The sequence below is a fragment of the Pteronotus mesoamericanus genome, unplaced genomic scaffold (genome assembly GCF_021234165.1).
Source record: "Pteronotus mesoamericanus isolate MK-2021 breed Mesoamerican mustached bat unplaced genomic scaffold, CSHL_Meso_final contig_66, whole genome shotgun sequence".
In the NCBI taxonomy this organism is placed as follows: Eukaryota; Metazoa; Chordata; class Mammalia; order Chiroptera; family Mormoopidae; genus Pteronotus; species Pteronotus mesoamericanus.
In genome coordinates, this window is record NW_026555230.1 from 2,362,636 (window position 1) to 2,386,853 (window position 24,218).

At 37.7% G+C, this 24,218-nt stretch overlaps 1 protein-coding gene across 1 annotated transcript in view; it reads right to left on the reverse strand.

Moving 5' to 3' along the window:
- The window catches only part of MTM1 (myotubularin 1), a 110,015-nt gene that overhangs the window by 76,666 nt on the left and 9,131 nt on the right, over positions 1-24,218 (reverse strand). The window contains exons 2-4 of the mRNA XM_054581809.1: positions 10,696-10,768; positions 5,124-5,196; positions 3,308-3,402 (exon numbers count right to left, since the gene is read on the reverse strand). Coding sequence (XP_054437784.1) covers positions 3,308-3,402; positions 5,124-5,196; positions 10,696-10,758 — 231 coding nt within the window. The 5' untranslated portion in view covers positions 10,759-10,768. The remainder of the gene's footprint in view (positions 1-3,307; positions 3,403-5,123; positions 5,197-10,695; positions 10,769-24,218) is intronic.

Genomic DNA, 24,218 nt, shown 5'->3' on the forward strand with positions numbered 1-24,218 from the left:
CAAAGCAGCGTGTAAGACAGCATTCCTTCCTTCAGCTCAGCCTGATTGAGTGCCTTCCTGTGCCACCCAGTGTTCTGAGGGTACACCAGTAAAAGGATAGACAAGCATCCCTGCCCTCAGACAGATAAGGAACAAAAGCAGTGAAATATATAAAATAGGAGACAGTGACAAGTGCTTAGGAGAAACAAATAAACATGGAAGAGAGAGAGCATGTGTTGGGAAGGGTGTTACAAGTTTAGATACAGTGGCCAGGGAAGGTTTCATAACAAGTGTTAACACAGAGATGTGAAAAAAGGGTTTTGGGGACATAAAGACAGAGCAATTTCTTCAAGTGAAGCTGGAGAAGGCTTCATAGAGGACAGGATTTTTGAGGTGGGTTCTGAAGGATGAATAGGGTGCCAAGAAGAGTTTTGGAACTGAGAAGTTAGTCAGTCGGCATAGGGATAAGGTGGATCACTTTGGAGGCAGCGTGCAGCTGAGAATGGTGGGGTTAGACTATGAAGGAGGACCACATAGAAGGCCACTGCAACAATCTAAGGAAACAACCACTGTACTTGGACAGCTGACTCCGAGTCGGACCGCACTGTTTACATATCTGAAACAAACAGGAGTCCACTTTAAAGTGTCAGTGAGATGATAGCTCTTTGTCAAACACACATAAAAAAATTCACGTTTTGCCTCAGAATCAATTAATTTGATTCTTTTATTTAGGACTTTAAGAAACACTATGATGACTGTTTTTAGGCTTCTACGTAACCACTTATATGGCTTTCTTTATATGTTTTCTGCCATCAGCTGCTTGCTTTTAAACTTGGACTAAATGCTGTGATCAATCAGTCAAAATGTTTATGTAAAACTTAGTGGAAGAAGAAAAAAGTTAGAAGTCAGTGTCAAATGGGCATTTTATTCACCCACTTAGCACTAATCTCCACCTTCTAGGGTACCTTATAGAAACAAATTAAGGTTTGCTAAGTGTTTTCCCAATTATAAAAGAAATACATGCTCCTTCCAAGTGGAAGGAAAAAACAAAGCATGCCTAATTCCATCCGTTCTCCAAATACCCCAAGTACTGAAACGTCTGATGTATTTACTTCTGGCTTCTTTTCTACAGGTAGTTTTTGTTTGTTTTATGTCAGTGAGATCACACCATATCCACGATCTTGTCACAACACCACTGTTTAAATAATTTCCTCATTTCATCATCAATGACAGCATAAAATGGGACCAGGCATGTGTGTGGCTGGTCAACAAGCCAAAAGTCTCAGAGGTGAAGGCACTATGATACTTGTATTAATTCTAAGTTTTTGATGATTCTCCCTTACATTAGCACGAAATATCTCAGTCTGTCCCAATTTGACCCTTAGGAGATCTACAGAATGAGTCTAATCCCTGCTCTACAAAAGACACTTCAAGTATTCCAAGGTACCTCTGTCACATCTCCCTTTGTCTTCTCTTCTTCACATTAAAGATTAACATTTATTTCGATCATTGCTCATACTGCAGTCCCTCCACTAGCCTGGTTGCCTCTATCTGAACTCTCTCTAGTCTGTCAGTATCCCTCTTAAAATATGGCATCTGGATTTGAATAAGACACTTCAGAGAGGACTACCATCCCATTTTTTTCTGGCCGTTATTATACTTTTCTGAATTCAGCCTGTTAACTTTTTAATCAATCATGTCCACTTACTGGATCAAATAAGCATAGGCCCCAATTAAGACAAACTTCTTCCATCCTTTATTGATTCAACTGTAAATATCTTTTATGCTAATCTTCTTATTATTAGTTTCACACCAAAATCCTAGCCAATTAAAACTGTTTTCAACCCGAATTCTGTCATCTGGAACATTGGCTAGTTTGGTGTTTTTCATGTATTGGACACACATGCTTTCTATGTGCTCATATGCACTACATTAGAAACAGTGGAGAGAAAGGGCCTACACTACAAGATGTGAACAACCACTCTTCCTGGTTGGGATCAAGCCTTTAATACACAGTCTATAACTCCATCTAAGTGCACTGCCACCATTCGGTCCATGTTTCTTTGTTGGAGTCTATCATATGCTTTGATTTAACTAAGACAGCGAGAATAACACTCCCAAAGGCTTCTTTCTTTTCTAGGTTTAAATGATTAATTCTACAATTGCTTCCAATTGTTACCAAGGGTTGACATCCAGCTCACTGCTCAGTAATTTCCAGATTCCTTTTGCATTTTGGAAAATGAGGAACATTTGTTCAGTTCCTATCTTACTTAGAAGCCTGAAGAGAGTCACATAAGTGAAATACCCAATCTTAGGACCCTGTGGGTCTATGAACACTATAGAAGTGGACTCCCACAACCAAGGCAGTAGGAGTAATAAACAGCATTTTTCAGACTTTGGACACAATACTGTAACATTAAAAAAAAAATCGAGACAGACTAATCTAGATTAGAATTGTCCTGAAGAAACTGCAGGGTAAAAGCAATAAAACAAAAGTGAGATATCCCCAACAGTGTCAATGACTCCAGTGTATAAGCTACTGTTGAGGTCTCTTTCATATACCCTGGACCTATTTACTCCTCTTTGGTCCATCTCATCAAAATAAAGCTGTCCCTTCAGGCCTGCCTGGGCAATGGAGACCCATCACATCTATCATAGGTCCTTCTATGACAGCCACAGCAGCTATTCCCTCCTTCTGTCCCTTCCGGAGAACATCATCTCCATTTCATTGTTTCACGAATGGAACATTCCTTGAAATGTTGTGGCAAGCATTTCATGGCTGTGGGATGAAAAGGTAGAGTGGCACTAACCCACACCATAGTCAGCTTAGATCTAAACTGCTACCTGGTGCTTCATAATTGAACACTTGAAAAGTTCTAGAGTAGTGGGCCTGAACTAGGGATTCATATCAGCATCCTCCACTGCGATGTTTTAAAAGTTACAGCTGTGCCTGGACCACAGGACTGGATGTTCTGATACAATACATCTAAGGCATCTAGTATTTTTAAGTTCCACAGGTGGTTTTCCTCTGTGCTTCTGCTAAAGAACCACTGTTCCACACCTAATTTCTCCAAACTAGCAAATGGGTACAATTACCAACCCCTCTCCACTATTATGAGACAGAACTTATTTTTTGATTCACTCTATTCCTATATATACAGGTGTTAGTATTAAATAAGCTTTGCATAAGCCAAAAATTAAGAATTGAGAAGCAAATATTTCCCCCATGTTAATCTGATCCACAGTCAATCTTGCAAGGTAGAAGAGAAACAGTTTAGCATTATCTTTAACAGTTAGGGTCATCTTTATGGTCTTAGATTCTACTTACCATTTCCAAACTTCTTAAATAAAGACGGTAATTTGTGATGTAAACTCTTCCCTTAATGGGGCCATTGAAAGGACATATGTAAATAACTTCTTTGTCTATTAAGATAAAAAAAGTACCCTAAAATAATGGAAATATATACCAAGATACACAACAAATGCCACTAATTTAATATCAACTCTTTGGCTAAGAATAACTACAATAAAGAAAAATCACTGAAAAGATCGAAAGCAAGCACTGGCAATGTTTCTACATTACCATGCTAGGTCCAGTGGGGCCTGTGAGAACTAGTGGGGCCACATGTCACCTCCAGGTACTAATGGTGTTTCCCTGAGCTTGCCCGCAATGCTGTCACTACCTGGGGCAAGGTGATAACAGCTGGAGAGCAGAAGTGAATGAGGGTACTGCTGCTGCTACCCTCAGCAGGTTATAAAGGTAACTTCAACCAGAGGACTGCAATTCCCATAGGACAGTCTCATGGACTAACCACCAGATAGGATTTGAGGTTTACCAAACTCTGATCACACAAACATTGTGAGGTTTTTAACAAATACCAGCAGTAGACATGTTTCATAGTCTACTTTTTTTCTCTTTTAATAGCCCAGACATGAGTTTAGCTGGATTTATTTCAAACATTTAAATAATATAAAACAGATGGCCAAGAGACTAGTACATCTTTGGTAGAATCAAACATAAGGAGAAACTAAATTAGGAGAGTTAAGTTATTATTAAAAAAAATGCATCTTTCTTTTATCTTTAAAGGATGTCCTTGAATGTGTTAATGGCTTTTAATTTTTTAAAACAAGTTTGAAATCTCTTTATCTGCAGGTAGCTTTCTCTTCAGGTAGCCAGTAAGGCTACCTCATGCTAATTCAGTTACTACATGCCAGTTAAAGTTCTGGCACTGATACAGAGCACCAAAACTTTATACATGAAGATCACCAAAAGTAAGCTGTCTTCTTTGCTCCTATCCAGAAATTGAAATGATTTCAAGACTAGGATCATGCTTGCAAGTCTGTGGATATGAAACAGTTTTTCCTGGTTCATGGTTAACTAATTCAAAGGCACCATATATATGACCTTAATCTAATTAGCACCATGTCTTATGCATTTAAGTTAAACAACCAAGATCTTAAGTCAATAAACCAAAAGGTTTCCTGAAGCAATGGTAAGTGTATTGCCACCAACTATATGGGAATCTGAGAGGGCATCAACCCTAAGGTAAAATGTGAAAGGCCAAAATATCAGCTCTTAGCTTAGAAGCTGTCAGATGCTTCTGCATTCTTAACCCAGAGTAATCTGGTCCCTCAAAAGTAGATACCTACTCTTAATATAAATTTATCACGAAAAAATAAGTCAACAATCAAATTGTTATATAAATGTTACTAACTTCAGTTATCTGGCAAATGAAAGATATTTTAAACTATTATGGTCTTCTATATTTCAAGGAAGATAATACTGAGACTTAAAGAATACATTATAGACTAAAAAACCTTGATTATCATTTTGTTCTTATAACCTCAAACCATGAGAGCTTATCGCTCCAATAAGTAACTTTCAAGAGATAGTACAGTTTTTCTAAAATAATTCTGTCTTTAGTACACAGAAAAACATGTAATAATCGTGGAGAGCATAAAGCTCTTGAAAGAACTCTTTGATCAAGAAACTAATGCAGAGAGTTCTCTCTATAGTAACACTTTAAACAGAGCTAGCCTATTTGTCTAAATTTGACTTCTAAAGACCATGAAGAATTGAAGCCACCTGATCCTGCTGTGCCTCTCATCAACTTATTCAAATCCTAACTTCATAGGATCCTTACCAGTAATGCGAGTTTCTCCCGGAAGTCGAGGAACAGCCTCACTGAGATCCCGACTGACCCCATCCCTGGAAGTCTGGAAATGAAACAGTGGTGTCAGAGTAATGGCATTACATTTGTGCAGGTTTTTAAGCACCCTGGAACATAACTGACCAGAAATATACTTTTCAAATGAAAAATATTAGAGAAATGTTTATCATTATAGAACATTGGCACAGAAAAGTCAAACTAAAAACAACTTACCCTAAAAATTTATTAAATGTGGTAACTGTTATTCTGCAAATATCAGCACACTTTTTTTGATAACAAGTAAACTTTGAGTGATTATTATATACCAAGTCCTGTGTTTTTAAAGTATATTTTATTGATTATGCTATTCCAGTTGTCCCAATTTCCCCCCCTTTGCCTCCCTTGTATTCTCCTTTGCTTCTTCTTGTATTCCAGTGCCCCCACTCCTTCTAGCAATCCCCCCCTTAGTTCATGTCCATGGGTCATGCATATAAGTTCTTTAGTTACTCTGTTTCCTATACTGTTCTTAACATCCCCGTCTATTTTATACCTACCTATTTGTACTTCTTAATCCCTGCACATTTCCCCCTCTTTCCCCCTTCTCCCTCCCAACTGACAACCCTCCAAATGATCTCCGTATCTATGATTGTTTCTATTCTGCTTGTTTGCTTAGTTTGTTTTTTAGATTCAATTGTTGATAGTTGTGCATTTATTGCCATTTTAAGGTTCACGGTTTTGATCTCTTTCTTATATAGTTCCCTTTAACATTTCATGTGATAATGGCTTGGTGATGATGAACTCCTTTAGCTTTACCTTATCTGGGAAGCACTTTTATTTGCCCTTCCATTCTAAATGATAGCTTTGCTGATAGAGTAATCTAGGTTGTAGGTCCTTGCTTTTCATCACTTTGAGTACTCTTGCCAGTCCCTTGTAGCCTGCAAAGATTCTTCTGAGAAATCAGCTGACAGTCTTATGGGAACTTGTTTGTAGGTAACTCTCTGCTTTTCTCTTGCTGCTTTTAAGATTCTTTCTTTATCTTTAACCTTTGGCATTTTATTTATGATGTGTCTTGGTGTGGTCCTCTTTGGGTCCATCTTGCTTGGGACTCTCTGTGCTTCCTGGACTTGTAGGTCTATTTCCTTCACCAAATTAAGGAAGTTTTCTTTCATTATTTTTTCAACTAAGTTTTCAATTTCTTGCTCTTTCTCTACTCCTTCAGGCACCCCTATGATGGGAATATTGGTACATTTGAAGTTCTCCCAGAGGCTCCTTAGCCTATCCTCGTTTTTTTTTTTTTGGGGGGGGGTCCTTCTTTTCTTCTTGCTATTCTGATTAAATGTTCTCTTCCTTATGTTACAAATCATGGATTTGGTTCTTACCTTCATCCACTCCACTGCTGGTTCTCTGTAAATATTACTTTATTTCACTTAATGTAACCTGCATTTCTGCCTGGGTCTTTTTTTATGCTGTTGAAGTACCCAGTGAGTTCCTTAAGCACCCTGATAACCAGTGTTTTCAACTCTGCATCTGATAGGTTGCTTATTTCCTTTTCATTTAGTTCTTCTTCTGGAGTTTTGTTCTGTTCTTTCATTTGGGTAACTCGTATGGGGCAGAGCCTTAGTGAATCATCAGGGCAGGAAACCTGTATTGCTGTTCTGTGGCTCTGTGTGGAGGAGGGCTCAGAGGGGGGATAACTTTGCTACCTGGCCTCTGGAGTTCTGTCTGAGATGAAGCTGTCTCCCGGAACTCATCCTCATGCCAGACACTTCAATTTCTCCTTGTATGCCAGTGGTGCTCTTCCAGCTGTTGCCCTGTGCTGAAGCCCAGAGGAAGTGAGTCTGAGTCCATTGTGGGCTCTTTAAGAGGAGACATCTGAGAATCCCACAGTTTCTTCCACTGCCCCAACCCCCACAGGTTTTTACAGCCAAAAGTTACAGCAACATATCTTCCTGGCACTGGAACCCTGGGCTGGGTGGTCTGGCGTGGGCCTTGATTCCTTTCTTCCAAGATATCCCTCCTGATTTTTATTTACCACACGTGGGTCTGGGACTACCGATTCCATGCCTCTGAGCCATTCCACAGATCTCTATGCCTCCTACCCATCTAGATGAATGTGGCTTCTTTAATTCCTTGGTTGTCAGACTTCCATACAGCTCGATTTTCTGATGATTCTGCATGATATTTGTTCTGTAGTTTAGTTGTAATTTTTCCTGTGGTTGTTCAAGGGGGTGACCCGTGTTTACCTACGCCTCCATCTTGACCAGAAGTCAGTATCAGCACATTTTTTAATAATAATGTTTAAATGGCCCTTCTCAGCACTTCATTATTTACAGCATTCAGGAAAATGATAAGTAAAAATTAAATGTATTCTACAGGTACATGTATACTGTGGCAGCTTTTTTTTTTATTGACAATATGACTATATTAAACATTTAAGATTGTACAGTAATATACGTATAAAAAAGTTAAAGGACAAGTAATAGAATATGGAAGTATTTGCAACACATCTAAAAACGGGTTAATGTTTTGTTGTGTTTTGTTTTTTTAAGGGAAAAAAGTCTACAACCATTTAATAAAAAAATGGATAAAGAATACCAAAAAGTCATTTAAAGCTTTTTAAAAATAATAGAAATAGGCAAGAAATATACTAAAACAGATTTAGTTTCAACCAATAGTAAAGGAACAATTAGAATAACATCATAGTCACAAGCAGATTAATGAGTATTAAAAATATTGGTAATATCAAGTATTGGCAACTCTGAAAGGAACTGGGTATTCATAGAAACTTTTTCTTCTTCTTAAAGCAGTCCTTTTAGCATATTTTGCAGTGCTGGTTTGGTGGAGGTGTATTCTTTTAGCCTTCTTTTGTCTGGGGAAACTCCTTATTTCGCCTTCCATTTTAATTGAGAGCCTTGCTGGGTAGAGTAGTCTTGGTTGCAGACCTTTGCTTTTCATTATGTGGAATAAATACTTCTTGCCATTCCCTTCTGGCTTGCAGTGTTTCTGTTGAGAAGTCAGATGCTAGCCGTATCGGGGCTCCCTTATATGTAACTACCTCTTTCTCCCTTATTTCCTTTAGGATTCTCTGTTTGTATTTAATATTTGCCATTTTAATGATGATGTGTCTTGGAGTGGGCCTCATTGGGTTCCTCTTGAGTGGGACCATCTGTGCTTCCTGGACTTGGGTGACTTTTTCCCTCCTCCAATTAGGGAAGTTTTCCATCATGAATTTTTCAAACAGGTTCTTTATCCCTTCCTCATCCTCTTCTCCTTCTGGTATCTCTATTATACGGATGTTATTACTTTTCAGGTTGTCCTGCATTTCCCTAAATGCCTCTTCATTCTTTTTGAGTCTTTTTTCATTTTCTTGCTCTTTCTGGGAGCTTTTTTCTACCTTGTCCTCCAGCTCAGTGATTCGGTCCTCAGCTTCATGTACCCTGCTTTTGATTCCTTCTACTGAGTTCTTCACTTCAGAAATGGTATTCTTCATTTCCTCTTGTCTCTTATTGATAGTTTCTATGTCCTTTTTCATGCTGATATAGTTTGCAGTAAGTTCCTTATAGTTTCCCTGTAGTTTTTGGTAATTCTCTCTGAGCTCACTGAGCTTCCTTAGAACCGTTGTTTGGAACTCAGTGTCTGATAATTTACTTGCCTCTATTTCATTTAGTTCTCTTTGGGGGGATTCCTCCTTTTCCTTCGACTGGGACGTATTTCTTTGTCTTCCCATTATTTGTGAGACTCTTCTCTTTTGCTTCTGATTCTTAGGTTGACCTGTCTCGGTTTCTTGACTTTGTGGTGTGAACTTCTATGGTAGCAGACTGCTGTTTTTACTTTCTGGATATACCTCTGATGATGTCAGTGTTGTCCCTGTTTGACCTTCGGCAGTCTGTTCAAGACTTCCAGTAATCTACTGTTTGTGGCTGTCTCCTTCAGCTGTTAATCTAGTCACTCTGCACTCAGAAGGCCACCTTAGACAGCTCAGGGTGGAGCAGAGTCCCTCCCGGGGGCGGGGTTATTGGGTCCTCTCTATCCGCAGGCTTAAGGGGGCGAAGTCAGCACTGGGATCCCGTAAACTACTCTCTCAGTTCTCTCCCCAAAGCCTCCATCCCCAGTCTCTCCTCAGGTGTCTCCAGACTTCTCTGCACCCCTTTTAGGCAGGGATCTTCTGTCCTGTGGCTGCCCCTCCACACTCAGCAGGTGGCTTAGACAGCACAGGGCGGGGTGGAATCCCACCAGGGGGCGGGGCTATTCGGTCCTCTGATGTTGGTGCCGCTCAGTGGGAGTGGTCTCTGCCTGAGCAAGATGGCTGATTCCACACGGGGGATGAGTTAGCACTGAGATACAGCAGGCTACGCTCTCAGTTCTCTCCTGAAAGTCTCCTTCCCCAGTCTCTCCTCAGGTGTATCTAGCCCACTCTGCCCCCTCCTTTGCTGGAGCCACCAGGGTAAGTGGCTGCAAATAAAAATTTTGCATTGGCCCAAGGCTCTTTGCATCTCCAGCCACCGGTGTCTGGCAGAGAGCAACCCTGCTGCTTTTCACAACTGGCTGTTTTCTGTGTACTTTTTGGGCTCTGGTGCTGTAGGCTACAGGTCGTCGCTTTTGGTTTAGACCCCATTCTTCTCAGGGAGATCAAACTGGCCGTTTCAATATACTTCTGGTGCTGCCGCCTGTGGGCACCCCACCTGCCTTCTCGAGTCTGTACCACACTCCTTACCAGTTAGATCACGCGAAAGCCGATTCTTCTGCCTCCAAGGTTACAAGGCTCCTCTCTCGCTATTGTTCAGTTGTTTGTTCCAGGTGATTTCTCCACAATTTAGTTGTTATTCCAGGTTGTTCCTGGGAGGAAGTCAGTGTGACTTCCACTTACTTCTCCGCCATCCTGATTCACTTTTTCTTGATACTAAATATTTAGTCATTTATCTTTTTTTTATAGTGGGAATGAAAATTTCTTTCAATGGGGATTTAACTGAGCAACAATAACCACAGAATCTTCTTTCAATGCCAGAAAAGAACCGTTATTACGTATTGGGTTTCTTATTTTACTAAGATCCTTCCTCACGTAGGTAACTTGGTAAGAGGGAAAAAGGGGTCTGTCATTGAACTTTGCATCTGACACGGACCTTAGGTACCATCTACAGAAATTCTTCCCATTGTTGTACTATGTCTCATGCATCCAACTATTTTATTATCATAATTAGAAGATAATGCCAACATTTAGGATGGTGTAACAAGCTTCTCAGCAAGCCTTGGTTTTCTAATATCTCTTTCAGAAAACCTTCCGGGACACGGAATGCCTAGTACCTCAAACATAAGTCACAACACAGAGATACGAAAAAATTAAATTACATGAAAAGATTTACAAACAAAACTCATATAAAATATATAAAGTAGTCCGTCTTTTCTAGAACACGGTAGGATAATAAATAAAACCACATATACTAAAGTATTTACATGATGTGACTGAATATTATAATAATTCAATAAACTCAAAATGACTGCCTAATATTCAAATATTAGAAGAGAAATGCAGGGAAAGAGATAGGATAAATCTGAAAACACAACTTACCCTCTTAATAGATTCATTCTCCAAGGAGTGTGTATTATATTTTGAATTTGGTGCAGAAGCCATACTGGAAACTCTACCGAGAAAGACAACATTCGGTGTCAACTGAATTGTATGCGATTTCAAACATATGCAACATCTGATATTTAAATAGTACAGTTGAAAACCAATAGTACTACATTTTACAGGCCCTATTTCCATAGTAGTCTCCAGTGAGAATGACAAACACAGAGGACTTAGCATCGTGCACGGCACTATGGAAGAATAGGAAAGGGCAGCTAGCTGAGTATGCATGGGGAAGCTCAGTAGAAGACAGCACACATATCCCTGGATTTTTTATTCATAGCATTCAAACTGTCATGTAAAAGAATTTAATGTTTAGTAATTGTGCAACAGGCCTCAAATTTCCACACTTCTTAATTTGTAAAGATTATTTAGAGGTAGCAGAGCAATAAAAAGGGTAAACCATTGAACTCACAGTATTTTCCCCTTATTAAGGCAATTTAAAGTGGCATGGATTTGACAGAAATCAAATTAGTAAGATTTGATTTAATCAGTGTTTTCTAAGGAGAGCTTATACTTCATTTAAATAATGCATATTCATCACAATTCAGATATAAATGAAAGCATCATATTCAAAACATTAACAATATCATTTAAACACACGATTTACACTTGTAAAGATTACAGCAATAACAGAAAACTAAACAATGCTTCAGTTATTTATCAAATTTAATGACAGAGAGATACATATGAAGACACAGGAGGTACACAGCATCAAACTCAATAAGGTGATTGCTGATATTTGTAGAATCTTTTTCCCAGGCTCATTAAACGAGTATTCACTTGCTAACAAAATCTGGCATGGAGAATATTAACCACCTTAGTATAAAACCTAGTGATCTGAAAGCTTTGTAGTGTCAGTCACTGTCCTTAAGTAAGGCCCAAGAGACATGACAAAATGCAGGTAAGGGCAACCACTAGGATGAAGAGGCCAGGTGAGGACAATCTTAGAAGATTAGGATTGCCAGCCTCCCGTACACCCACCACCCAAGTTCAGCTCTCCAAGGGCAAGGCTGGGGGTCTGTCTGGGTCATGGCTGTATCCTGACACACAGCTGACACTCATGACTATTTGGTGAATGAATGGTTATGTATAAAATATACAATACTGTGAAATATCATGATGGGGTTAGATGGTATATTGGTTCACCAAATCCGAGAGCACTGGAACTAGGGAACTACTGCTGAGGCTTAAAAATGAACAATCAGGGCAAAATACAATACTTCTTCATAATAAGGATTCTAAACTTCAAAAACCTGGAACTACTAAGACGTGGCACAACCTAAAATTAGAGGTAACTTTTTAAAAAAGATTAACGAATGATAACTCTTAAATGAATTAAATTCAGACAAAATAGCCTTGAAAAATCTCTCTAACCTTAAATTCAAATCCCAGCAAAATAACCCATTATTCTGAGATAGTAGAATGGGTAAGACAGACTAGATAGAGCAAGTCAGATGTCTGTGCCCTACAACTATTCTATTAACTAAACAAGAGTGTATATATTTGGGGGATTTTCTTCAGTAACAGATATAAAATTACTTTTTGGTAATCAAATAGGATAATACTTAAAACATTTTAACAAGTCAGTGTTTTTAAACAAAAAAAAATTATTACTGTCAAGTCAACAGAAATTTATTTTTTTCAGTTTTAGACATTTATTTGATTCATTAATATAACCAGTAGAGTTTTCAAAAATATTTATTATATTTGGTTCTAGAAATAATAGAAAATAAAAATTGGTACAATTATGTCACAGACCAGAGAAGAGTTTTACGCAATGCCAGAAACAGAAATACCTAAACAGTTGGTGGCAAAGGTTAATGCTGCTAAGAAGAGCCCTTGTAAATTTTTTAAGTTTCCTTCTCTGCTGTCATTTACTTTGGGGCAAATACCAGTCCAGTGGATAGAGTTCTGAACATAAAACGCACCTCAAGTAAAAATTAGACCCTAACTAATAAAAATAGGTACACACATGTTTACATCAAGAAAAAAGGCCCTATCGATGCAACTCTCCTGCAAGACAATAATAATATAAATGCAAAAGCCACTGCAGCTAAAAAATCTATAAACAATTACCTAAAGCTGATATATAAGCTAGATAATGACAATCACTTTTGTGTTCATAAATCCATAGATGTTTTAATTTAAATAAGCATGAGTACTATACTAATATTCATAGGTCAGGGGTGCTCTAGTTATCTATTCATCGTTGAGACTTGGTTTTGTTGTGTTTTCTCTTAAAATGCATTACTGTGTACTCCTTTCGTGGGTGTTAATTCCTGTTGTCCTTCAAGAATGTAGCAAAATCAAAAACTGCTACCTTAAATCAAACTTTTTAAATTATTATAAAGCCAGTAATGGTGACATTTTACTACAATTTAGGCCCCTGAAATATATTGTGACCAATTTATATTCTCTGGGCTAGAATTAGGATCCTCAGGATTTGTATACGTGTATAAATATTGCAAATTAAGTAATAAAAAACTTGAAAAATACAAATAATTTACTACAAAGATCCAAAATCCACTATGGGTCTGTACTAAGAGAAAGATGAACAGGAAGCCAGTAAACATTTGTCTGCATTTCCTAATCTGGGGACAAAGGGCTCAGTGGAGCCAGGTGGTGTTCAGCTGGGTCCAACAGAAGAAATTTAAAATGTTGGGTTATGCAGTCAACTCAGTCTTCACTTTCCTGTTCCTGTTCCTGTTCCTGTTTATAAACCATAAAAGATGAATTGTCCTGTCTTCTTCAACTCTTATTTAAATATTTCAATTCATTTTTTTTATTTTTTTTATTTTATTTTTTTTTAATTAATTTATTTACTTTTTAAATACATTTGTCTCTGCCTTCCCCCCACCTCTTTCCCTTGCCCCCTCCCACCTTCCCTCCCTCAGCTCTTCCCCTTTGGTTTTGTCCCTGAGTCCTTGCTATATGTTCCTTGACTTTCCCCTTCCCTTCCCTTTCCCTGCCCCCGCCTTCCCTCTTGTCTCTGTTGATTTCTTTTCCTTTCAGTGTTGCTGGTCATATTTTCCTTGCTTCTTTGCATTGTTGGTTAGGTTCCGCTTATAGGTGAGATCATATGGTAAATATTTCAATTTAAAATGACCTAAATATAACAGAGGAAAGTCCTCATTTTCACATTTTTTAACTACTTTATTAAGATATAACTCACATATTATACAACTCACTATTTTCAAGTGCACAACTTAATGGCTTTTAGTATATCCACAGAATTGTGCCAAAATAACCACAATCAACTTTAGAATATTTTCATCACCCTGAAAGAAAAACCCCATACCATTATTAGTCATTCATCACTCCCCATTCTCCCAGACCCTAAGCTACCACGAATTTGCTATCTCTATAAATTTGTCCATTCTGGACAGTTTATATAAATGAACTCATATAATATGCAGTCTTTAGGTCTAAAGCCCTCATTTTTAGAGTTACACTGGGAACTGCTATTAAAAGTTAGATCAAGTAGAAATCTGAGAAATTCAAGGGCCCAGGTAACATGAGTCAGTTTCATGATGAGGTTCGCTGTAAAAGGTCATCAAGTGAACCTCTTTTTGTTGAATGGTTCCAATTATTCCTGAAATGTACAGAGGCTGGAACAGCATGATACTGGAGATCACAGATATAGGAGCTGACTCCATTCAAATTCCAACTCTGCAACTCACTAATTGACCTTAGGCAGGTTATTTAACTTCTCTGGCCTTCAGTGCTATTCTATTTTACTGGAGCATAGTTGGGAACCAAATGAATGAAGTAAACATATGAAGGGCTTAGAAGAGTGCCTGGTATATTTGTTAACAAATTACCATTTTTTCAATTATGAAAGGTTAATTATTGAATGCTGACAGCATAACCAATTCTACAAATTAGTCCTGACCCTATAAATACTAGGAATAAAGTTCAATACTACCAGGATAATGCATGGCTGATGGTCACCTAGTTATAAAGCTTCTCTTTAAACATGAAAATAATATCTCATTAGGACTAGGTGAAGCAGTGCAGTCCTGTGGAAAATGTACTAGATGGGCAAGCACAGGTCCTAGGCTGTCTTGAACTTACCAAACATGGAAAGTTCATCCATACCTTCATTTATGTCTATGTTGGTCTAAATTCAATGCAATAGTACTTAGAAACTACAGTGAAGTTTACAAAAATTAGCTACCATTTTGGTTACAAAGTATTTTGCCCCAAGCCTCTAAAGCTCAAGCTTTAATCCTTTCTATTAAAAAAAACAAAAACATTGAATTGGGGCTACCTTGGCTTTAAAGTGAAAACTGAAACTTAATTCCATATATATTTACAAGATTCTAACCAAAGGTAGACTTCTATCATTTTTGATTCTGAATTTTTGTGATGATTTAATCCCAACCCTCCCTATTACAGAGAAGATGACCAGAGGGGTGTCGAATCCCACTGCCTGCGGGCTGCAGGCAGCCCAGGATAGCTATGAATGTGGCCCAACACAAAATCGTAAATTTACTTAAAATCTTTTTTTTTTTTTTGGCTCATCAGTTTTCATTAGTGTTTGTGTATTTAATGTGTGGCCCAAGACAACTCTTCTTCTTCCAGTGTGGCCCAGAGATGCCAAAAGGTTGGATACTCCTGGGGGGAGGGGTGACAAAGTCTGATCATGAGTTAGTGGAAGGGCCAGCTCTAGCCTAGGCCTCTTGACCAACACAACAATGTCCTTTCCACCCAGAAAAAAGTGCTTCAAAATGGTTGCTATTTGGGGGTGGAGGAAACGGGTTGGGTGCGACAGGTCCCAAGTTTAGCAGAGAAGGAGTTTCAGAATAAGAAATATAGTTAAGAAAACTCAACTTATCTAGGCAAGAAATCTTTAAGGCCCCTAACTCCCTTCAAATAAAGGTGGCATTATTTAATGAATCAAAATTTTAATTCACAATGTGGCTTTAATGGTCTCTTAAAATTCAAGACAACTAACCTCAATGGTCTCATATCTTCCTTCTCTGCCCGTGCCAGTTTCCCGTCCTCCTATCTTCCCCCCTCCCTCTGTGTCTGTCTTCTCTCTGCCCCTCTCCATCTCCTCTTCTTACCACTTACCACCTTTCAGATATCTGTTGTTACTGTCTACCTTCACCCACCAGAATACAAGCCCCCACCAGATGGGGACTGTGGCATTATTTCCTGCTTCATTCACAACACCTGTAACAGTGACTTGCTTGTACCCACTAAGTACTTAATAGGTATTTGTTAAATGAATGAATGAACTAGGAAATAAAACATGGCCAAAGAATTTAACTGTTGTTTACTGAATGTTTCATTTAAGCCAGAAATTCATTCAAGCTTTTAAATATGGTAGAACAAATCTTTGGATAATCAAGGCATGATGGCTCTGGGCAGCATTAACTTATGACTCTTTGAAGCAATTGCTCCAAAAAGAACTTGAACGCTACTATCCTACTTCCCAAGCAGCAGATATTTTAAATTAAGGTATGAAAACTTCTTCCATCACGTCCTTCTTCCAGACTAAGAAACTGTTCCACTCTCTGTTGAATATGAAATACCAGATTCCACAAAACACCTGCAGCAGACACAACTATAAACACTTTCAAACAAATGAGGGCCATTTTTACCCTACTGTAAAAATCTAAAGGCAGAACTAGAAAATAATTTTGACTTCCACCTCACAGGGCCTTCGCAAGCAAAATCTAAACTTCAAGTGGGAACTCCAGTTCTCATGGTTACCCGATTTGAGATCAGTGGGCCTCGACTAGTGGTTTTTCGGAACTTTCCATGTATAAACAGCAATGAAAAATATGCAGGCCTTCTCTTTGGATTTTACTTGGTATGCTTTCTTACTCTGTATTGGCATTTAAGTGAAGTTTAAGAATGGTCTTTCTCTGGAGGGTCCCTTGAAAGCTGTAGTTATGCATAACCTACCCAGTCTGAAAGCTGAATTCTAAAGCCTACCAGTGAGCGAGAAGTTAGGCATAAACAGCCTGAGTCCAGAATTCCAAGTATTTCTAAGGGAGCTCTCTTTACTTGGATGTCTGTTTTGAAAAAATGCCAAATACTTAGGGTAGCCCCAATGCTCCCTTTGTTATAAAACAAATTTCTGTAGATCCCCCCTTTGCTAGCCTGAAAAAAAATTAGATATTATCAACCTAAACACAACTTCAAAAAATAATCAATATAATGCCTTAATTCCAGTATCAATGAGAAATAAAAGGATACTGAATTGTAATCAAATAATGTATTTTTCAATACATTACACTAAAAACAAAAATATCCGTCCTCCACTTCCAACATGGCCTCTAGGAGTGTCGCCTCTCCCCCACGACAACCAATAGCAGAGAGTTTTCTGTTCTGTACCTGGAGTGCCTGTAAACACAGGATTTACTAAATCAAGTTATTCTCACTTTTGTATTAAAGTTGCTCTGACTGTAGGACCCCTAGAAGGCAAGAAAACGAAAAAGATGTATTGAGATGTCCTCAACCAAGCCATTCAGTACAAAAAGAGAAATGTTCACATCTTAACCATTTTGAAACCAGTGCACTATCAATTCAACTTCTACATTTGTCCAACCCACATGAAAACAATGATCTGCACAACCAGAAATTTATTTCATTTCTATACATTTTCCTTTGAACAAGTTGGTAAAACTTTTACCAACTTTTTCGGAACAAAAATTGGTAAACTTTTTCTGTAAAGGGACAGATAGTAAATATTCTAGGTTTGGTGAGTCATATAGACTCTTTTGCAGCTACTGAACTCTGTTGTAGCCTGAAAGCGGCCAGAGGCAGTGAGGAAATGACAGCATGTGGCTGTAGTCCAGTAAGACTTTATTTATAAAAACAAGTTGTCACCTTCTGCCTTAAACTATTAAAATAAATTATTTCCAAGTGAACTTCCTTCAGCCAAAGCTAATAATCATCATGTCCTTTTAAACTAAAATATAAGCTATTAACCTCACCATCCATAACAATATATCTTGTAAAAAGGTACTATGACCAGATACAAAACTGTGCCATGTAGTTGAAAAAAGAGGGGGATTCTGTAATTCATACCAGTCTGGGCTTCACATACCAATTTTGTCACCTGATTAATAATAATAGCCATGCAACCCTGGACAACCTGCAGTTCCCTGAAAAATGGACATGATACTACCTACGTCATGGAGCTGTGATGAGGAACATGTAAAATGTTGGAACAGCTGATGACAAAACAGGCACCCCAACATCTGGTCCCTTCCTCTTACAGGAGATGTTTTGATGAGCTCTAAGTCATTCCTCAAACTGGGTTCTTCATAAAACACATGATGTCTAGTGCTGGCTAACCATTCTGCATACACATTTTCTAAGATGATGCATATAATCTTGGCAAAGCTCTGAACAGCCTTAAAGCAGTTTATCCTAAGAGCATGCCTACTTCCATTAAAAAAGTAAATGCTCGACTCCTAGCCGAGGGAAACTTTCCATGGGATTCCTAACATGGAGACCTCGTCTCATTTCCTTTTATTCTAACTCAAGGATCCAGAAACTTAAAGGATCTAGAGGTTTCTTAGAGTAAATATAACTGTATTTATTCCAAAACAGTACCCCACCCCTGGTCAAAGTAAGTTGATTATTCTCCAAATAGACACATACAAAACATATGCATTAGAGCTCAATTTGTTTTGGCAATATCAAACCTAGGGCTAAAGGGGATTTGTTTTGATAATTCTTCTTTGGAAATTATGAAATATTAAATAGTATTTCATGTATAAACCCACTCTTTGAATCATTTTGATATTTATTATTCATTTTAAAGATCACAGTATACTTACTTTTACTTCTTTATACGTTGCAGACCTTTGGCTAAAAACAGTATAATTCAGACCCACTGGAGAATGCATTTTGAATCATTTTTTTCAGTGGTTAGTGATGGATTTGAGCTGATCCAATCACCCTATTACTTGGTCCCTTCCAAACAAATGGCATCTCTTCAAGACAGCTGAATGGCTTTAGAGGCACGAGCTATGGCTATGAAACAGAGTAACTTTAGAAATGCTCCATAAATTGAAATTGGTATGCTAAATAAACTATTAAAAAGTCAACCACCATAAAGTTAACTTTTTAATGTAAAAACGCTACCTAGTAATGATAATACATACATTTAAATAGATCTTTAAATTCTCCAATGGATTTTGTGATGTCAGATACCTGCCAGTAAACAAAGTTTTAAAATAGGAACAAGATCAAGTTCCCTATCCACCTGCCAATTTCCAAACTCATGAACCCAGCTGATCTGCTCATGACAGCAGTGTAGTTTAACTATTTTCCCGTGAGAAACTGTTCCCCAAAATTACACTTTAAATTTATAGGTAAAAAGTACCTAAAGCAAAAGTTAAACTGTAATTGTTGGTGGTAAGAGTAAACATGTAGAGTCATAGAGCTATGATAGTAAGGAAGGTACCAGCTCAAAACACCTCCTTACTTTCCAAGGACCTTCTCAGACTGGGCATTACTGACAGATTCCTCCAAGTGGAATTAGTGGTGGAAGGGGAGGAAGAGGAAGGAACTAAAGACATGCACACACCTCACTTTTCTGTACACTGTACAAATTTCTAATATTTTGTTTCTCATGCTGTACTCTGCTTATCTGCTGACATTTTGGGTCTATTAGATCTGAGCTTCCTAAGGGCAAGGGCTGTTTCACGTTGTGGCACCAGCACAGAGGAGCTTGAGCACTCAGTCAATGAATGAATGAATGCAGTATCACCCTCATAAACTTTCATGACTTTGGAGACATCAGTCTTCAGCCATTAAAGGTACTTCAGCCTCCCTCTCTAGGGCTGATTTGTTTTTATAACTCCTTTGCATCTCTGTATAAATTTCCACATATGTAGTATATATCCCTAAATATTACATTGGGTTTGAGCTTTTATATATAATGGAAATTGTTACACATTTTTCTGCCCATTGCTTTTCTCACACAGCATTGTTGTGAAAGCCATAAATGTTGATGTGTGGAGTTGTGCTTCACTCATTTTCACTGCTGCATACTAGTTCATTATTCCACCCTTTGCCATTCTCTTCTCAGAGATCATTTGAAGAGGTTCCAGGTTTCACTATTACAAACAGTGCTGTTATGAACAATCTTGTAAATGTCTCCTACTTCCAGTACACATGTAAGAATTGCAGTGCATTTTTGTCCCAGAATTTCCAATACCTTTGTCTGCTCTTGCAGTAAATGTATGTGTATGTGTGTGTAAATTAAATCAAACTATATTGAGAACACCACTAACAGGTGAAAATGTAGGCAAATCAACCATGTGAGATGAAATGAAAACTGAAAGCCAGTGTTGTCAACACTCTAATTCAAGCAGCAAGGGGGAAAAAAGGCGAAAGAATGGATGGGCAGTGTCTGAGTCTCCTGGGTCTAATGTAACAAAATGCTACAAACTAGGTAAAATAGGAATTTCTTCTCTCTCAGTTCTGTAGGCTACAAGCCTAAAATCAGGGTGTCAGCAGAGCCATGTTCCTCTATAGGCTCAAGGAGAGGGTCCTTCTTGCCTCTTCCAACTTCTGGTGGATACAATCATAACATTTTAATCTCTGTGTCTGTCATCATATGACCTTCTTCTTTGTGTTCTTCTTTGTGTGTCTCTACATGATGTTCTCCTCTAAGGACACCAGTCATATTGGATTAAGGGCCCACCCTACTCCTGTATCATCTTAACTAGTTATATAGACAATGACCCTAAGGTCACATTCAAGGTACTGGGGGCTAGGCTTATCAACATAGCTTTCTGGGGGACACAATCCAATTCAAAATAAAGAAGTTAGCTACAGAAATTAACAATCTACAAAATGATCATCTGGTTACAGTCAGAACAATTTAGTTTGTCAATCTATCTATAAGCGTTCACTAAACATCTATTAAATTAACCAGCACTGAATTGTAGCTTCTTAGAAGAAATAATTAAATTACATAAGGCCAATCATTTCTGAATACACTCCTCACTCAGCATACATAATTGTTTAATCCTGTTTCCAAAGAGATAAAAAAAAATCAGTCAGTAAATACACATTGGGCAACTACTCTCGACCACATTGGGAAACTCTGAATAATTGAGATCGGTCTTCAAAGAGCCAGCAACTGAGTTGGGGAGATGAATATAAGACAAGTTAAATAGTGATAAAGACAATGAATAGGTGTAAATTAAATAATTAATAGAGACAATGACACAGATGATACTATACAATTAAGGCAAAATAGAACATCTGTTCATCAATGATGATGGCTGCCATTTACCAATCCTCTATTATACGCCAGGCAGTGTTTCAAGTACAGATGAACTCATTCAATGCACACAACAACCTCATAAGGGAACTACTTTTACTATTTTCATATGAAAACACACAATCCCAAGGAACAGGAAGGTTAAACAACATGTCCCATAAGAACTGTCAATGTTAGAATTCAAACCCAGTCAGCCTGGCACGCTTACCCACTAACAGAGAGTTGTTCTAATTCTCTAATAGGTGATCAAATTAAAAAATGAGGACATTATTCCTCCTGCTTACACAGCTGAATAAAAAAAGATTTGGTTTTTTTTGGGGGGGGGGGTTTTTTGGAATTCTATCTCGATATAAAAAAATCAGATGGTCACAATGAACTCTAGCCTTCATTTTCAAGTTAAGTAAACAAATAGTGACTTTTCCTCCACATCCATGTCTGTGAGGTACACAGAACATGCCTCTTGTTTGTCCACTGCAATATTACTTTGTATCATGGAAGAGTTTTTTCAAACTATATTTTAAAAGAAGGAAAAAATTATTACTACTAGACAAAAATAGAATAAATACTTCATGAGGCACAACTATGATATAACGAAGCCTTTGTTAAAATGCCCATCAGCATACCTGCAGCTAGGTGAGTTATTCTTCAAAGTAGTCCCTTTAGATGGTGTGCACTTATTACAGCAACACTATCGCTATTCCAAGTATTCTTCCAATTCTTTTGAAACTGTCTTTAGAGTTTAAAGCCACATGAAACATCTTCTCATGAATTTTACCATATCTCGATTTTTAAATGAAAAACAATGCTTCCCACAGCATGAGTGCCCACTCTGTTTACTTGATAGGCCGCAAAATGATTTTGGCCCAGGGCCAAAAACCAAGTTCTCACTCAAAGATTTGACACCACTGAGGATATTTTTTTTTAAGTGCCATGATCTCTGAAGGCAATTCCAAAGAAGAGTTCCCAAAATGGGCTGGATAATTTTAATTTGGAGTTTCCTGTTCCTTCTCTTAATGGGCTAGAAGTAAAAAGCAAAAAGTGAGGTTTTAGAATGTTGCCTAAGGTCTTTCAATTGTTGAAAATGCTAGGCTTGATATATCTTAATTAGTCATAATTTATAAGACCAGGTTGACCTTGAAGGTTCACAGAGATCATAAGCAGGGCTAGTAGCGTGACCAACAGGCAGTTTGCCATAGTAGTTTGAGGAGTGTCCAAAGGCAATCCCTAAAGACTGGCTTCATTAGAAGCCTTGGAAGTTCAGAAAAGAAAAAAAGACTTGCAAGTGACCCAGAGTACAGACAATGTTTATCTTCCTGTGTGGGGCAGTTACCTATTATTCTAGCCATAAATAGAAGTGGCCACCCATCCCTACTACAGAAGAAGGTGACAGAACTGAATGAACACACACACACACACACACACACACACACACACACTCTTCTACAACTTACACTGTTAGCAGGGAGGAAGTTTTCATAGATGTGGAAATAATCATATAAAAGGCAGAAATAAAAAAACAAGGAGATGAAGAGGAACCAAAACCAGTGTCAACAGAATAGCAAAGAATGGGAAACTAAAGAAAATCTAGCACTGTAACAGTAATACATACGAATCCAACACAGGTAATTTCCATGACTTTTGCAGGAGCAATATATGCTGCTCCATAAAAGAACAAAAAGAATTACCAACAGGGCTATTCATGAGGTATACTATCTTTCTGAAGATGGAATCTGAGACATACATAATTCTACCAAGATAATTCAACATCTAATCATGATAAAAATAAACTCTCAGCAAATTAGGAATAATCAAGGGAACCTATGAAAAACCTATAGCTAACATCACACTTAATGGTGAAAGATGGAATACTTTCCCACTAAATGTTGGAACAACGCAATGATGGTGCTTTTATTGCTTGCATTTAATATCTTTCAGAGAGAAAAAAAGAAATAAAAGGCATAACATATTGGAATGAAGAAGTGTATTTGCAGATGGCATGATCATGTATGTAAAAAAAAAGCCTAAGAGCATTATAGAAAACTATAGATTGAATAAATTTAGTAAGGTTGCATGATACCCTAGTCAACATAAAAATTAACTGTATTTGTATTGTTAGTAATGAACAAATGGGCACTGAAATGTAAAATATCATTTATCTAATATAAAAATGAAATATTTAGGGATATATTTAACAAAATATACACAAGATCCATACAATGAAAACTATAAAATACTGCTGAGAGAAATTAAAGAAGATCTAAATACATGGAAATAATATATCATGCTCCAGGATCAGAAAACTCAATTTTGTTATGATGTCAATATTATATATAGATTCAATGTAATACCTATCAAATCCAAGTAGGTTTTGTTGTAGAAATTGACAAGATGATTCTGAGATATATATAGACAAGCAAAGAACCAAGAATAACCAAAATAATCTTGAAAGAATAACAAAAGAATAACATTGGGGTACTTCCACTACCCAATTTCCAAACCTGCTATATATAATGCCTCTGAAATCAAGACTTCCCAACAGGGCTATTCTTACTGTAGTACCAGAATAAGAATAGTTATACAGATGAATGGAACAGAATAGAGTCCAAAATCAGGCCCATCTTTTGGAGATCCTAGCAATGACCAATTGATTTTAAACATAAGTACCAAGGTAATTCAACAGGCAAAGACTAGTCTTTTCCACAAAATGATGCTGGAACTTGATCCTTACTTTACCCAATACACAAAAATAACCTGAAATGAAGCATAGAAGTGTTAGTTTTATATTGCTGCATAGCAAACTCAGTAGCTAAACAACACATTAATTATCTCACAGTTTCCATGGGCCGTGGGTCAAAAGTCTGAGCACGGCTTAGCTGGATCTTCTGCTCATCATCTCAACACTGTAAACTCAAGGGAAGAAAATTACACAGGGTGTGAGCACTGGGAGGCAAAAATCAGGGTGCAGGGGGGAGGCCACCCTAGGGTCTGTCTGCCACAATACAGCTAAACATAAGAGCTAAAACTGCGAAAGTCCTACAGGGAGACATAGGAGAAAATCTTTGGGAACTTAGGTTAGGCAAAGATTTCTGAGAGCACAAAAAGCATAAGCCGTAAGTGGAAAAAAATGATAACCTGGATTTTATCAAAATAAAAAACCTTTGCTCTTTCAATGGTGCAGTTAAGAAAACAAAAGGATAAA